This window comes from Phyllobates terribilis, unplaced genomic scaffold (assembly GCF_046119375.1).
Source record: "Phyllobates terribilis strain yellow unplaced genomic scaffold, ASM4611937v1 Scaffold_8__6_contigs__length_399053987, whole genome shotgun sequence".
Taxonomy (NCBI): Eukaryota; Metazoa; Chordata; class Amphibia; order Anura; family Dendrobatidae; genus Phyllobates; species Phyllobates terribilis.
The window spans coordinates 322,086,363-322,099,751 of NW_027362768.1; the positions used below are offsets into that span (position 1 = coordinate 322,086,363).

Sequence of the window (13,389 nt, forward strand, 5' to 3'; positions counted from 1 at the left end):
TATTTATTTTTTTTATCACAATAGGGCCATATTTAAATTTTAAAGAGGGCGGAAAACCCCTTTAAGGAGTTCTCATTCTGACACAGGCGAGGCACCAGCAGTCATATTCCCACAAATTAGGAAATGATAGCTTATCCTAGCAAAATGCCATTACTTGTAAAGGTAAATCCCCATAGCTCACATATTGAACTTATCATGTTTATGCAATGTAATATTAAGATTTCCCTTATTTGATCTCAGGTTTTTTGTACTAAAGACACAGTGTTGATTGTTGAAAACAAAAGTAAAAAAATGTTTTTCTTTTTACAGTAAACATATATTTTTGTATATAATACACATATAGACAGTAGTTTAAGAGACTCTTCTTGACAGCATGCCGGTGGTACTATCTGGATAGACAGAATCAATCCCAATGCACAGCCGATTTAGAAGACAGGGGTAGGTGCAGGTCCAGCTCACAGTTAAAGCTGGTTGTTACAGTACTGTTGACCATGAATACTATAAGTCTTGATGGCGCCCTCTGCAAGAATATTATAAAAGTGCTTCTCTCCAGCTGCTCCATACATGGAATGCAAATACTGTACAGGTAACAAGCAGGTCAATTCCAGGTTTTGTCAAACATCACTCTCAACCTGCTTGCTGTGTATGCTACAGTCCGTCTGTTCCATCTGTTCACAGTCCATGCTGACCTCACTAGTGTCCATACTGCAGTCTGAGATACTATCTGAGTGGTCCATTTGTTCAAATCTCGCGGCCTGCTGAGGATTGCCGCTTCCCTCTGCAGATATTAACAATTGTCCTTCTGAAGGCAGCAGGTTGTCTCCTCCAGTACACAGGACTGACTCTTTAGCTTGCCGGATACAATTCAGCCACTGTTGCTTGTTGAAAGTGTCATTTGCTTGAAAAGAATGAGCCTGGGCTTGGGGTCCGTTCTTGTAACCTACTCTGAAAAAGTTTTTAACTGCAAATAGAAACAAAAGAGAAAACTATAAATATGCAGCTTTTACTTTACATTTATAAAACAACCAGATCTAGTACTGAACAGAACAGAGATACTATTTTTAAATAATCATGTTTTCTGTGGATGTTCCTGCAGAATTCCACTACCACTACAGTGGGGAAAATAAGTATTTGACACACTGTCGATTTTGCAGTCCATGACGGTGTAGTGTGTTACTAACGGTAATGTTTGAGACTGTGGTCCCAGCTCTCTTCAGGTCATTGACCAGGCCCTCCCATGTAGTTCTGGGCTGATTCCTGATCTTTCTCAGAATCATCCTTACCCCACGAGACGAGATCTTGCATGGAGCCCCAGTCCGAGGAAGACTGACAGTCATCTTGTGTTTCTTCCATTTTCTAATAATTGTGCCAACAGTTGTTGCCTTCTCACCAAGTTGCTGCCTATTGTCCTGTAGCCCATCCCAGCCTTCTGCAGGTCTACAATTTTGTCCCTGGTGTCCTTAGACAGCTCTTTGGTCTTGGCCATGGTGGAGAGGTTGGAGTGTGATTGAGTGTGTGGACAGGTGTCTTTCATACAGGTAACGAGTTAAAACAGGTGCATTTAATACAGGTAATGAGTGTGAGTAGGAGGGCTTCTTAAAGAAAAACTAACAGGTCTGTGAGAGCCAGAACCCACACTGATCATACACTACAGCATATCCTAGTGATCCTAAAACCCTTTTAAACTCGGCAAAATCAGTGCTAAAACCTTATCCATTTAAAACAACCTGTTCGCAAAATATGTTACTTGGCATTTCAAAAATAAAATAAACAAGAGCCCAACTTCAAAATCCAGCTTTTCTAAGCTCCCACTGGAAGCCTTTATTAAATTCTATAAGTTTGTTAAAAATTCGCAAAGTGGATACAATGAAGCCAGACTCACTTCTCTCATTGTTGGTAAAGGCTCCACGTAACGATCCGGCCACGCGGACCTCTCCATCTTGCAAGTCTTCCACTACAAGATCCTTTACAGGAATTGGTTGTCGATAAAGCTGATAGTAAACTTTGTCATTTTGCGTTATAGTTCTTGTAATAACCAGGACTTCTTGAAAGAGGAACACATGAAATTTCTGAGAAAGAAAGAACTGTGGTAAGTAACAGATAGTCTTATGTGGCATTTATTTTTCTAAGTGAAATCTGTTAGTGAAATATGAACCAAACATTACCCGATATGCATTAGATAAAACCTGATGATGTTGCTGTGACCGGACAACAACCTGACGTGTTAAATCGGCCATAAACATTAGATAGCCGTCTGCTTCAACCCGCAGACATCTCTACCGTCTTTTCCATACACGGGAGACGAGCTTGCTCGTCTGATTGATCCTATGTTTTCTCATGAGAAAGCCGCCAATAGACATCTCGGCCGACGGATTATCTCCGCAAGTACAAAGTGATCTGCAGTCCAAAATTGGACATGCCCGATCAGCATCTCCTTCAATGATCAATTGGCCGGCGACCCCATACACCTGTCGGCAGACCCCGTCGATATTTGCCGACATTAGTCTGTGTATAGGGGCTTTTAGAGAACCTCATGGTGGCTCAGAGGTTTCCACCGTTGCTTTGCAGCGCTGGGGTACTGGGTTCTAGTCCCAATAAAGACACCATCTGTAAGGAGTTTGTATGTTCTCCCCGTGTTTGCGTCGGTTTCTTCCGGGTTCTCCGGTTTCCTCCCACATTCCAAAGAAATACTGATAGAGAATTTAGATTGTGAGCCCCAATGGGGACAGCAATGATGTCTGTAAAGCGCTGAATAATTAATGGCGCTATATAAGCAATGCATAATAAATAACCTCCTTGATCACACCCAACAAATTATATCAGAGGAGGGAAGAGTCTGGGAGCAGCTCGAAGCTCGGCCAAATCGTGAGTTTGTGTGATGCTGACAGCTATCGCATATGTCTCGCCAGCTTAAGGTATGATAGATGTTAAATATCAATAAATATTGTCAGTAAAGAGTATAGCGAGATTAAATCTGTATAACTGCACTGGAAAATAGTGAAATTATGAATAAAGAGGAGAAAATAAGTGCAAGTTTTCTTTTGTAACCTACAATGACCAGAAATTTCACTTAAACGTTGGAGGGCGGTATAGTATTTATCTGTACTGAAGGATGAGATTCTGCAGGATTATATCTGCAGCTAGAGATCCTTCCAATATGCAGTACACATAATTAAGGGTGAAATTGGATCCTACAAGATACATGGAGCTCTTTCATCTGTGAGTGACACATGGCGCTGAATATAATGGATAGGTTACATAAAACAATGGCAGCTGGGGTGAAGTAAGAGATGTAAGAACCTCACTCGCCAATAATCATGTAATCAGTACAAATAACAAAATGATCACATTTGAAGAGCAGCATGTACAAAGATCAAAGTGCTTCAGTTCTGGCTGATGTCAAACCCTTTACTGTTGTTGAAAGGCTGTGGGGAGGGGACAGGGGTGGGGGTTTTGGGAGGCTTAATGAGTGCTATGCAAGAACAGAAAGGATCTGACTTTACATGACTTGATCTGAGGATATCACATAAAAGTGCAGAAGAGTTAAAAAGAGCCCTGTGACCTTCATCTGACAATTTACCATGAAGATTTTACAGGATATAATAAGATCATAAAGATTAAATAAATTATCTACTTTTTACTTTTGCAAAAACAATGCTACCCCCATGTCATTAAAAACTATCTGAAATCCAACCCAAAATAAAGGTTTACAAATACTAGTCTTAAAGGGAACCTGTCAACCCCAAAACTGAAACCACTTATACAGCATATAGGGGACTTGGTAACTATAAAGATCATACCTGTACTATGGATTTTACCACTTTAGTCTTACATAAAAAAAACACTTTTAATACATATGCAAATAAAGAGTGGCCAAAGACTCAGTGTACAGTTCCACCCCCTCATTTAACATCCAACGCACTTCCCCTTAACATGATTGACAATGCTCACTTGCCCAGAGCCAGCAGTGCCTGACTTGAATCCCCAACCCTGCATGTCTTTACTGACACTGCTGGAGCCGTACATACGCTCACACACATAGTGTTATAGCGGGCACACTCTAATTCCCCTCTCCTGTCTGCAGCGTTCGTCCGCTACCTTGTGATCCAGCATGCAGCTGCTGCAGAAAAGAGAGAGGGCTAAGAGCGTATAATTTACACTGTGTGCCCACACCATTAGCCTCGGTTCATTTTACGTTAGGATTTAACCTAAGGGTGTTTTCACATTGCGTTCTGGTGGCCCCGTCGGGGCTTTCGTCCAAAACCCCGGTAAAACTGGTTTCGGAGGTATGTGCTGACTAGACTATAGACTATAATGGTGCCGAGAGAGCGAACGTGCGCTCTGCCGTGCATCATTTTTGTGAGTGTACGCCTACTGGAGGCAGATACTCAGACGCAGTCTACTACATCTGAGTGTCCGCCTCCAGTAGGCATACACTCCCAAAAGCGACGTCCGCTCTGCTGGCACCATTATAGTCTATGGCCCCGTCAGTGCATACGTCCGAACCCCATTTTGCGGGGGGGTTGAACGTAAGCCCCGATGCTTCCAACGAAAGGGGCCTGAACACAATGTGAAAGCACCTTATCCTTTCTAGCATTTTTGATGACCAGAATAGAGATGTCCTTGCAGTCAAAAGTATCAGAACTAGAGATTAGCAATTTGATTCGTGCGGCCACAGTCCGATGTCCAGTCCAGTCCTGCATGGCAGACTATCTTTAATTCTCTACCCAGCATTGTGGATGCATCTATCGTGCCACGATACCATGGTATCCCAGGGTTTAGTAAGCACCAGCGGCACCCAGGATGTCATGCCGGGTGCAGAAGTGAAATCTGGATGTCATGGAGGATCGGAGTGGATGGCGGATCATCTCTAATCAAAACCCTTATGCAATCTGTTAATGTTAATGGGGTCCTTTCGGATTTGCCAGTAAATCTCTAAACAGGGGTTCAGTACAGCTGTCATGGCTCCATCAGCTATGTCGGATATGTTTTTAAACAAGTATCTTCTAATTCGTAAGGACCACTGAGTTATATTGTAGTCCTTTAGGTTTTCTTTGTAGTTATTTCACTTTTAATATTAAGCTGAGCACTGCAGACTGCACTATTCTCAACGTCATCAATACTGTAAACCCTGAAAAAGCCCTAAAAAGACACCTTTAAAATGAAATAAAAGCAGAGTCAGGTTTGATACAGTATATTATAGGTAGCAGTGTTATTATAATACTGAAAAAAAACAAAACAAAAGAGTCACATTGACTGAATTTCTTACCGCTCCTCTGTTATTCTTCAGCTCCCCATGACATGACAGAGCCCGAGAGTTATCAATTAGTGGATCCCTCTGACAATCCTCAAGATAAATCAGCCTCTCCTTGTAGTAGTGACATTCAGACTCTCCCGTTTTAATGTTAATTTCCGTTACAATCCCCTGAACAATATTAATCTGCCAGAAAATAAGGGACAGTATTAGAATAGACTCCATCCACCTACATTCTGCACATCTAAAATTCATAGAAAAAGAATGAACAATTACAGTGGTGTCATCACAGCGTGAAATAACCATTGAAATATTCCAAAAATAGAAGAGAACAAGACGGGAGTTGCTGAATTATTTAACCTCTCATATATTTTCTCTGGACTGTATTAAACTTTCCGTGACAGTCTGCAAGATAAGCAATCAACTATCCAGACAGCAAAGGGTACGCAGAAATGGGCATGTGAGGTCTTTCTGGATGACTTCAGCTTTTTTTTTATTGAGGGAAACTCACATATAATACCACTGATGGTGACATACTTGGAAGAGACTCTTTCCAGGTATAAATATGCTTGGATTGTTTAATAAACTTCTGTCCAGATACAACTTAGCAGTATATTTATCTTAGCAAGATTGTGCAGAAAGACTTCATTGTTGTTACACCATGCAGACCGGGAAGGGCAGAGGATGCCGACCTGTATTTATTGGGAGCTGGTATGATCTTAGTTTCACTGTTTATGTGATATCTTTATTCTTTTAGACAGTCCGATAATATTAATAATATATATATTTGCACTTTGAGAGATTTTGAATTGACAATAAGCTAAAAAATTAATATGTGATAGAGGTCCAACTCAGAATTAGAGCAGAAAACGAATGCATGGATAAATTCCCACTCTTGTGGACCTGGCTTGCTGCATTTATTTGAATTGGTGTCGTACACTAACATGTGTCCACTGTAGGGCGAAGTAGGAGACCACGTGTCCACTTTAGGGCAAAGTAGGAGACCACGTGTCCACTGTAGGGCAAAGTAGGAGACTACGTGTCCACTGTAGGGCAAAGTAGGAGACCACGCGTCCACTGTAGGGCAAAGTAGGAGACCACGCGTCCACTGTAGGGCAAAGTAGGAGACCACATGTCCACTGTAGGGCAAAGTAGGAGACCACGTGTCCACTGTAGGGCAAAGTAGGAGACCACGTGTCCACTGTAGGGCACAATAGGAGAGTACGTGTTCACTGTAGGGCACAGTAGGAGAGTACGTGTCCACTGTAGGGCACAGTAAGAGAGTACGTGTTCACTGCAGGGCACAGTAGGAGAGTACGTGTCCACTGCAGGGCACAGTAGGAGAGTACGTGTCCACTGTAGGGCAAAGTAGGAGACCACGTGTCCACTGTAGGGCAAAGTAGGAGACCACGTGTCCACTGTAGAGCAAAGTAGGAGACCACGTGTCCACTGTAGGGCAAAGTAGGAGACCACGTGTCCAATGTAGGGCAAAGTAGGAGACCACGTGTCCAATGTAGGGCAAAGTAGGAGACCACGTGTCCACTGTAGGGCACAATAGGAGACCACGTGTCCACTGTAGGGCAAAGTAGGAGACCACGTGTCCACTGTAGAGCAAAGTAGGGACCACGTGTCCACTGTAGGGCAAAGTAGGAGACCACGTGTCCACTGTAGGGCAAAGTAGGAGACCACGTGTCCAATGTAGGGCAAAGTAGGAGACCACGTGTCCACTGTAGGGCACAATAGGAGACCACATGTTCACTGTAGGGCACAGTAGGAGAGTACGTGTCCACTGTAGGGCACAGTAGGAGAGTACGTGTCCACTGTAGGGCACAGTAAGAGAGTACGTGTCCACTGTAGGGCACAGTAGGAGAGTACGTGTCCACTGCAGGGCACAGTAGGAGAGTACGTGTCCACTGCAGGGCATAGTAGGAGAGTACGTGTCCACTGCAGGGCACAGTAGGAGAGCACGTGTCCACTGCAGGGCACAGTAGGAGAGCACGTGTCCACTGCAGGGCACAGTAGGAGAGCACGTGTCCACTGCAGCGCACAGTAGGAGAACACGTGTCCACTGCGGGGCACAGTAGGAGAGTACGTGTCCACTGCGGGGCACAGTAGGAGAGTACGTGTCCACTGCGGGGCACAGTAGGAGAGCACGTGTCCACTGCGGGGCACAGTAGGAGAGCACGTGTCCACTGCGGGGCACAGTAGGAGAGCACGTGTCCACTGCGGGGCACAGTAGGAGAGCACGTGTCCACTGCGGGGCACAGTAGGAGAGCACGTGTCCACTGCGGGGCACAGTAGGAGAGCACGTGTCCACTGCGGGGCACAGTAGGAGAGCACGTGTCCACTGCGGGGCACAGTTGGAGAGCACGTTTCCACTTTGAGAGATTTTGAATTGACAATAAGCTAAAAAATTAATGTGATAGAGGTCCAACTCAGAATTAGAGCAGAAAACGAATGCATGGATAAATTCCCACTCTTGTGGACCTGGCTTGCTGGATTTATTTGAATTGGTGTCGTACACTAACATGTGTCAACTGTAGGGCAAAGTAGGAGACCACGTGTCCACTGTAGGGCAAAGTAGGAGACCACGTGTCCACTGTAGGGCAAAGTAGGAGACCACGTGTCCACTGTAGGGCAAAGTAGGAGACCACGTGTCCACTGTAGGGCAAAGTAGGAGACCACGTGTCCACTGTAGGGCAAAGTAGGAGACCACGTGTCCACTGTAGGGCAAAGTAGGAGACCACGTGTCCACTGTAGAGCAAAGTAGGGACCACGTGTCCACTGTAGGGCAAAGTAGGAGACCACGTGTCCACTGTAGGGCAAAGTAGGATACCACGTGTCCAATGTAGGGCAAAGTAGGAGACCACGTGTCCACTGTAGGGCACAATAGGAGACCACGTGTTCACTGTAGGGCACAGTAGGAGAGTACGTGTCCACTGTAGGGCACAGTAGGAGAGTACGTGTCCACTGTAGGGCACAGTAAGAGAGTACGTGTCCACTGTAGGGCACAGTAGGAGAGTACGTGTCCACTGCAGGGCACAGTAGGAGAGTACGTGTCCACTGCAGGGCACAGTAGGAGAGTACGTGTCCACTGCAGGGCACAGTAGGAGAGCACGTGTCCACTGCAGGGCACAGTAGGAGAGCACGTGTCCACTGCGGGGCACAGTAGGAGAACACGTGTCCACTGCGGGGCACGGTAGGAGAGTACGTGTCCACTGCGGGGCACGGTAGGAGAGCACGTGTCCACTGCGGGGCACAGTAGGAGAGCACGTGTCCACTGCGGGGCACAGTAGGAGAGCACGTGTCCACTGCGGGGCACAGTAGGAGAGCACGTGTCCACTGCGGGGCACAGTAGGAGAGCACGTGTCCACTGCGGGGCACAGTAGGAGAGCACGTGTCCACTGCGGGGCACAGTAGGAGAGCACGTGTCCACTGCGGGGCACAGTAGGAGAGCACGTGTCCACTGCGGGGCACAGTAGGAGAGCACGTGTCCACTGCGGGGCACAGTAGGAGAGCACGTGTCCACTGCGGGGCACAGTAGGAGAGCACGTGTCCACTGCGGGGCACAGTAGGAGAGCACGTGTCCACTGCGGGGCACAGTAGGAGAGCACGTGTCCACTGCGGGGCACAGTAGGAGAGATACGTTTAAAAAATGAGACTTGTAGTGATTAGCTTATCTCTGTTGAAGCTTGGGTTATCTAGTTGGGAAAACCACTTTAAATAAGATTTTTGCAAAAAAAAAACATTACCATAAAAATTAAATATTGAATGAAGAAGTTCCTCTTTTAAAGGGAATTTGTCAGCAGGTTTTTACTATGTAATCTGACAGCAACACAAAGTAGGGATTGAGACCCTGATTCCAGCGATGTATCACTTATTTTACTGGGTGCAGCAGTTATGATAGAATCACAGTTTTCTCTGCTGCAGAATGCTGAGCTGTGTATAACTACGCCAACACCACTGATTAGCTGCTTGCTGTCACAGAAAGCTGCCAATCAGTGGTGGTGGTGTGGTTGGACCAGAAGACACGAGACACCTAGTCCTGTAATGATAATCTCCTGCTGATGATTAAAACACTGATTTTTATTGAAACAGCAGAGCATAGCCTAGTAAGTGACACATCACTGTAATCAGGCTTTCAACCCCTACATCACACTGCTCTCAATTACATAGCAAAAACCTGCTGACAGATTCCCTTTAAAATCACAGATAACTTGTCTAGTGCACTAGTGTTGTTCCACCAATATCGGCGCCGGGTATCCTAGGGCTTGCGTGACATCGTTGTACTACGTGAGCCCTGCTGCCAATCAATGTCCGCTATTGTGTTGCTGAACACTTGCTTCCATCAGACAAGTGGAAGAAGTGAGAGGACATACAGCCTAATAATGGCAGCTGACTGGCTACAGGGCTCATGTGGCACAACAATGTCATGCAAACCCCGGGAGACTCGCTGGAATGGTGCTGGAGGTGAGTATATCTAATTTTTACAAGGTGGGCTACTTTCAAATAAAGAAGTTTGTTGGAAAATAGGATTAAGTTGCCGGAATGCAAAATGTAAAAAAAACAACCCATAAATTATGTACAGAATTATGCAATTACCTAACTTTACTAGACCAGACATTGTACACAATTACAGTCTCTGACATCTCATGAGACAGAAATAAAATGTCACTTACAGCCTCCTCCAAATGCTGCTGGTCCGGATGATCATTTGGAGTATGTCGGAGTATTTCCTTCAGTAGCAAGTGATATTTCACTAGCCGACTCCTAGGGATGTCTAAGAAATTCCATAAGTCTAATTTGCGGCTAAATGGTGACTCTAGACAGCGCTGTAGAAAGTCCTGCACTCGATGGTCCTGTTTCTTGTGGTCCAGGAGCGCTTTGGCTGCCACTTGATTACTGCAATAGCTGTCGTAGGAGTTTAGGCAGGGCAACTGCAAAGTGGGAGAAGAAATGTACTAATAAATGTCATCGTATAGCATAGTAATAAATGATAAATGTTATACTGGCTGGTTTGCCATAAAGATGTGCACTTGTTAATTAATGTCCTTTAACCAAGCAGAGACTAGGATTAGGTTTAGGGGAAAAATCTAATTTTTCACATCCAAATTACTTGTGAAGTTCTATGAAAAACGCGATGCTTTCTGCGGAGACAACATCCCGAGCTCGGAGCCAAGGTGCTCAGGTTCTGAATGGGATTGAGCTGTTATTCGGATCTAATTCACTTCAAAAAGTAAAGTGAATGGAAATGGTTAATTCACACTAAGTACTTAAATACTCATAACCGCTTCCCATAAAGAATGTTGAGACCAATTTATAAACTTCAAGAAACCCTTTCAGATGTGATGAGGGTCATGAAGATCAAAGAGAAACTCTACCAGCGAGTCCTTCAAGAATAAGGTTAATGGTAATTTTCAGGCTTTTTTTTGTCTTTCTTCTATCCTGATGATAATACCCCTGACATGTTTCATCAGTGACAGACAGTAAACACAATGTCAGAGAGACTGAATCAAAGGGCAGTCAGTCGCTCCCATCCTTTCACAAACGCCACTAACGGGAGTCGAACAAAGCCGGCCTGACAACCTATTGAGTCCTAACAAATGAGCTAAAATAACTCCTGGTAAGTCAGACACAGTTTTGTGCACACATTCACTGCAACACAGAGCAGGACTATAATCCTTTGTTAGAGTTCTACATGGAGGTGTATGTATGTGAGTCTCTGTCACGCTTGGCTGGGGCTTTGTCTAGTATGGTCTACTTTATATGTTATGATATAAATAAATGCATAATGCAATTTGAAGAACAGGGAGCGCCGTAGCAATGTTATCCAGTATTCGATGAGAACTCTTCAAAGTCCTGATCTAGTGCTGTGATTTAGCTTACCATTGCCTTGTCGGATTCAGGTTAGGGGGAGGTCACTATTATAAGTTAGATGAAATACTTTATGGTTTGACACCCATGGTAACTTTTAACAAAGTTTTCTTAATAGTCGTCTTGTGAAAACGGCTGAACATAATCCAGACGAGCATATGGATGTGACCTATGTACACTACACAGATCACTGGCAGCTTATTATAATTACACGTTGGTCTACATTTACTATTAGTGCATCTGAAGTCTATTGTAAGTCACACCTTTTTAGGTGCAAATCGATTCAGAAAAAAATTATTGATTTGTGCCAAAAAGAACAGATGTGTGCACTTTTCAAGAGCATCCAGAAAAGAGGCAACGTTTCAGTCTGCAATCACAGCCTGAGACGAGTTTCAGATTTTCTATTGACATGTGTATTCATATCTCCTATATCGGCGCAGCTTCTATCCTGAACTTATTTCCTCCTTATTTGTTTTCCTCCTGTTTTCTCTACCCTCCCCGAGATATTTTCTTCCCTCTCCATGAATTGGAAATCAGTCAATGAGCCCCTCCATGCTGCTGTCTCTAACACTGAGAGAAGATAGGGGGAGGGCAGAGAGAGCCATCAGGAGCTCGAAGGGATTTGGATTATTTTTGCGGATCATTCAGCTAGATAAAGGACTTCACTCAGCATCAGCAAAAAAGTAAAAAAAAAAGGCTATTTAGAAAGTTGTTGAACTTTGCCGTTAGGAAGCAAATGAATGTAAAAAAAAAATCTATGTGAAGGTGTACATAGCCTTTAGGGTTCCTTATGTCATACAATTTTAGAGTTGAAGTTTCAGACTCAAAGGTCTAAAGTGTAACTTTTCTCCTTGTGGAGAGTGACAAGCCAAGCCTGGCATGTCAGAGTAAGGAGATTTATAAGCCATGCATGCTCCTCCGGGAAATTAAACATGCAAATTGTCTCTTCAGAGAGGAAGAGGACTTGAACTGTAGTGCCACCTATTGAAAGCAGCAATCCTAAAAGTCAATATCGACTCTTATGATCCTTGCAATAGGGCTTGGGATAAAAGCCAAACCAGAATCTCAGTTTGCAGACACTGTGTTTCGGGGTGTTGTCCCTCATCAGTGCAAAGCATGAAATCTGATTTGGCTAGGTGAGAGACTCGGAGGTCGAAAGAAACTACCTGGATAATGGAAGAAAATGTCTTCCCAAACACATGACTTGTAGCAGCAATTCACGGACCGACCAGCAACACAATACAGCTGCCAATTGGTAAGCCTTTACCAATCAGTGGTCATTTAATAGCCTGTTTCCACAGGCAAACCAAAGCAAGCGATGTGCACTTTAATAGATTGTGCAGTGCACATAGGCAGCCATTATTCTCGGCAGCACAAATCCAGTAAATACAGTACAAAGCTTCTTCGAGAACGATGATCTTTCGCTCTGTGCAAAAGATCACTGCACTTGATGAACGAGTGTTTTTTCCTCATTCATCTGGTGATCGGCAGCCTGTTTACATGGCAAGATAATTGTGAAATGAGCTTTTTTTTAAGAATGCCCATTCACGATGATCTTTCAGTGTAACTGCAGCTTTACTCATCAATGATTATATAAAGGGATATAATCTCCTACACAAGTGCTTTAAGGGAATATCCCAATCTACACCAAAAACAATTGTTTACTGAAGAATAGGTCAAATCAGAAATGAGTGCTGCACCTGCAATTAAGGTTTGCCATTTAAATGCTGATTTAAGTTGCCTTGGGGGATGAATAAGTAAGACTTCCTGAGACCTGTAAATTGCTCCCACTCCTTATAGAAGAACAAAAGATTAAGTCGGTGGAGGGGGGATGTACAGCTCCAGGTCTATGAAAATCCTAACCTATCATTCCCTGCTTCACAGTTTTATCCTGCAACCTAGGTTGATAATGAAGTTCTCCCACGCAGGAGGCTAGGCAGGGTGTGTGGATTTCCTGATAAGCTGAATAACCCTGGGGGAATACAATGCATTCGCACCTCACTTAGCCAGTTAAACCGCCCTACATATGCGAAGGCGAGCCGCAGATGACAGTCATTCTTTGCGCTACAACAGGAGGTCCACAACAACAACCATATACTGGTAAAAACAATTTTGCTGCATTATAAAGGGTAGTATTACCTTTAATCGTTCGTTAATGTTGAGGTTTCTGTCACTCATATATGTATTGTATAGGAATATTCATTATTTCTTGGTTCTGAAAACCAATTACAATACATTTCTTCTAGATTCTGTTCTCTTAT

At 44.1% G+C, this 13,389-nt stretch overlaps 1 protein-coding gene across 3 annotated transcripts in view; it reads right to left on the reverse strand.

Annotated features, from left to right (window-relative positions):
- Positions 1-294: 294 nt before the first annotated feature.
- The window catches only part of ARHGEF3 (Rho guanine nucleotide exchange factor 3), a 362,873-nt gene continuing 349,778 nt past the window's right edge, over positions 295-13,389 (reverse strand). For all 3 annotated transcript variants that reach the window (XM_073644608.1, XM_073644609.1, XM_073644610.1), the window contains 4 exons: positions 9,934-10,191; positions 5,270-5,440; positions 1,883-2,069; positions 295-961 (listed from right to left, as the gene is read on the reverse strand). In XM_073644608.1, coding sequence (XP_073500709.1) covers positions 615-961; positions 1,883-2,069; positions 5,270-5,440; positions 9,934-10,191 — 963 coding nt within the window. In that variant the 3' untranslated portion in view covers positions 295-614. The remainder of the gene's footprint in view (positions 962-1,882; positions 2,070-5,269; positions 5,441-9,933; positions 10,192-13,389) is intronic.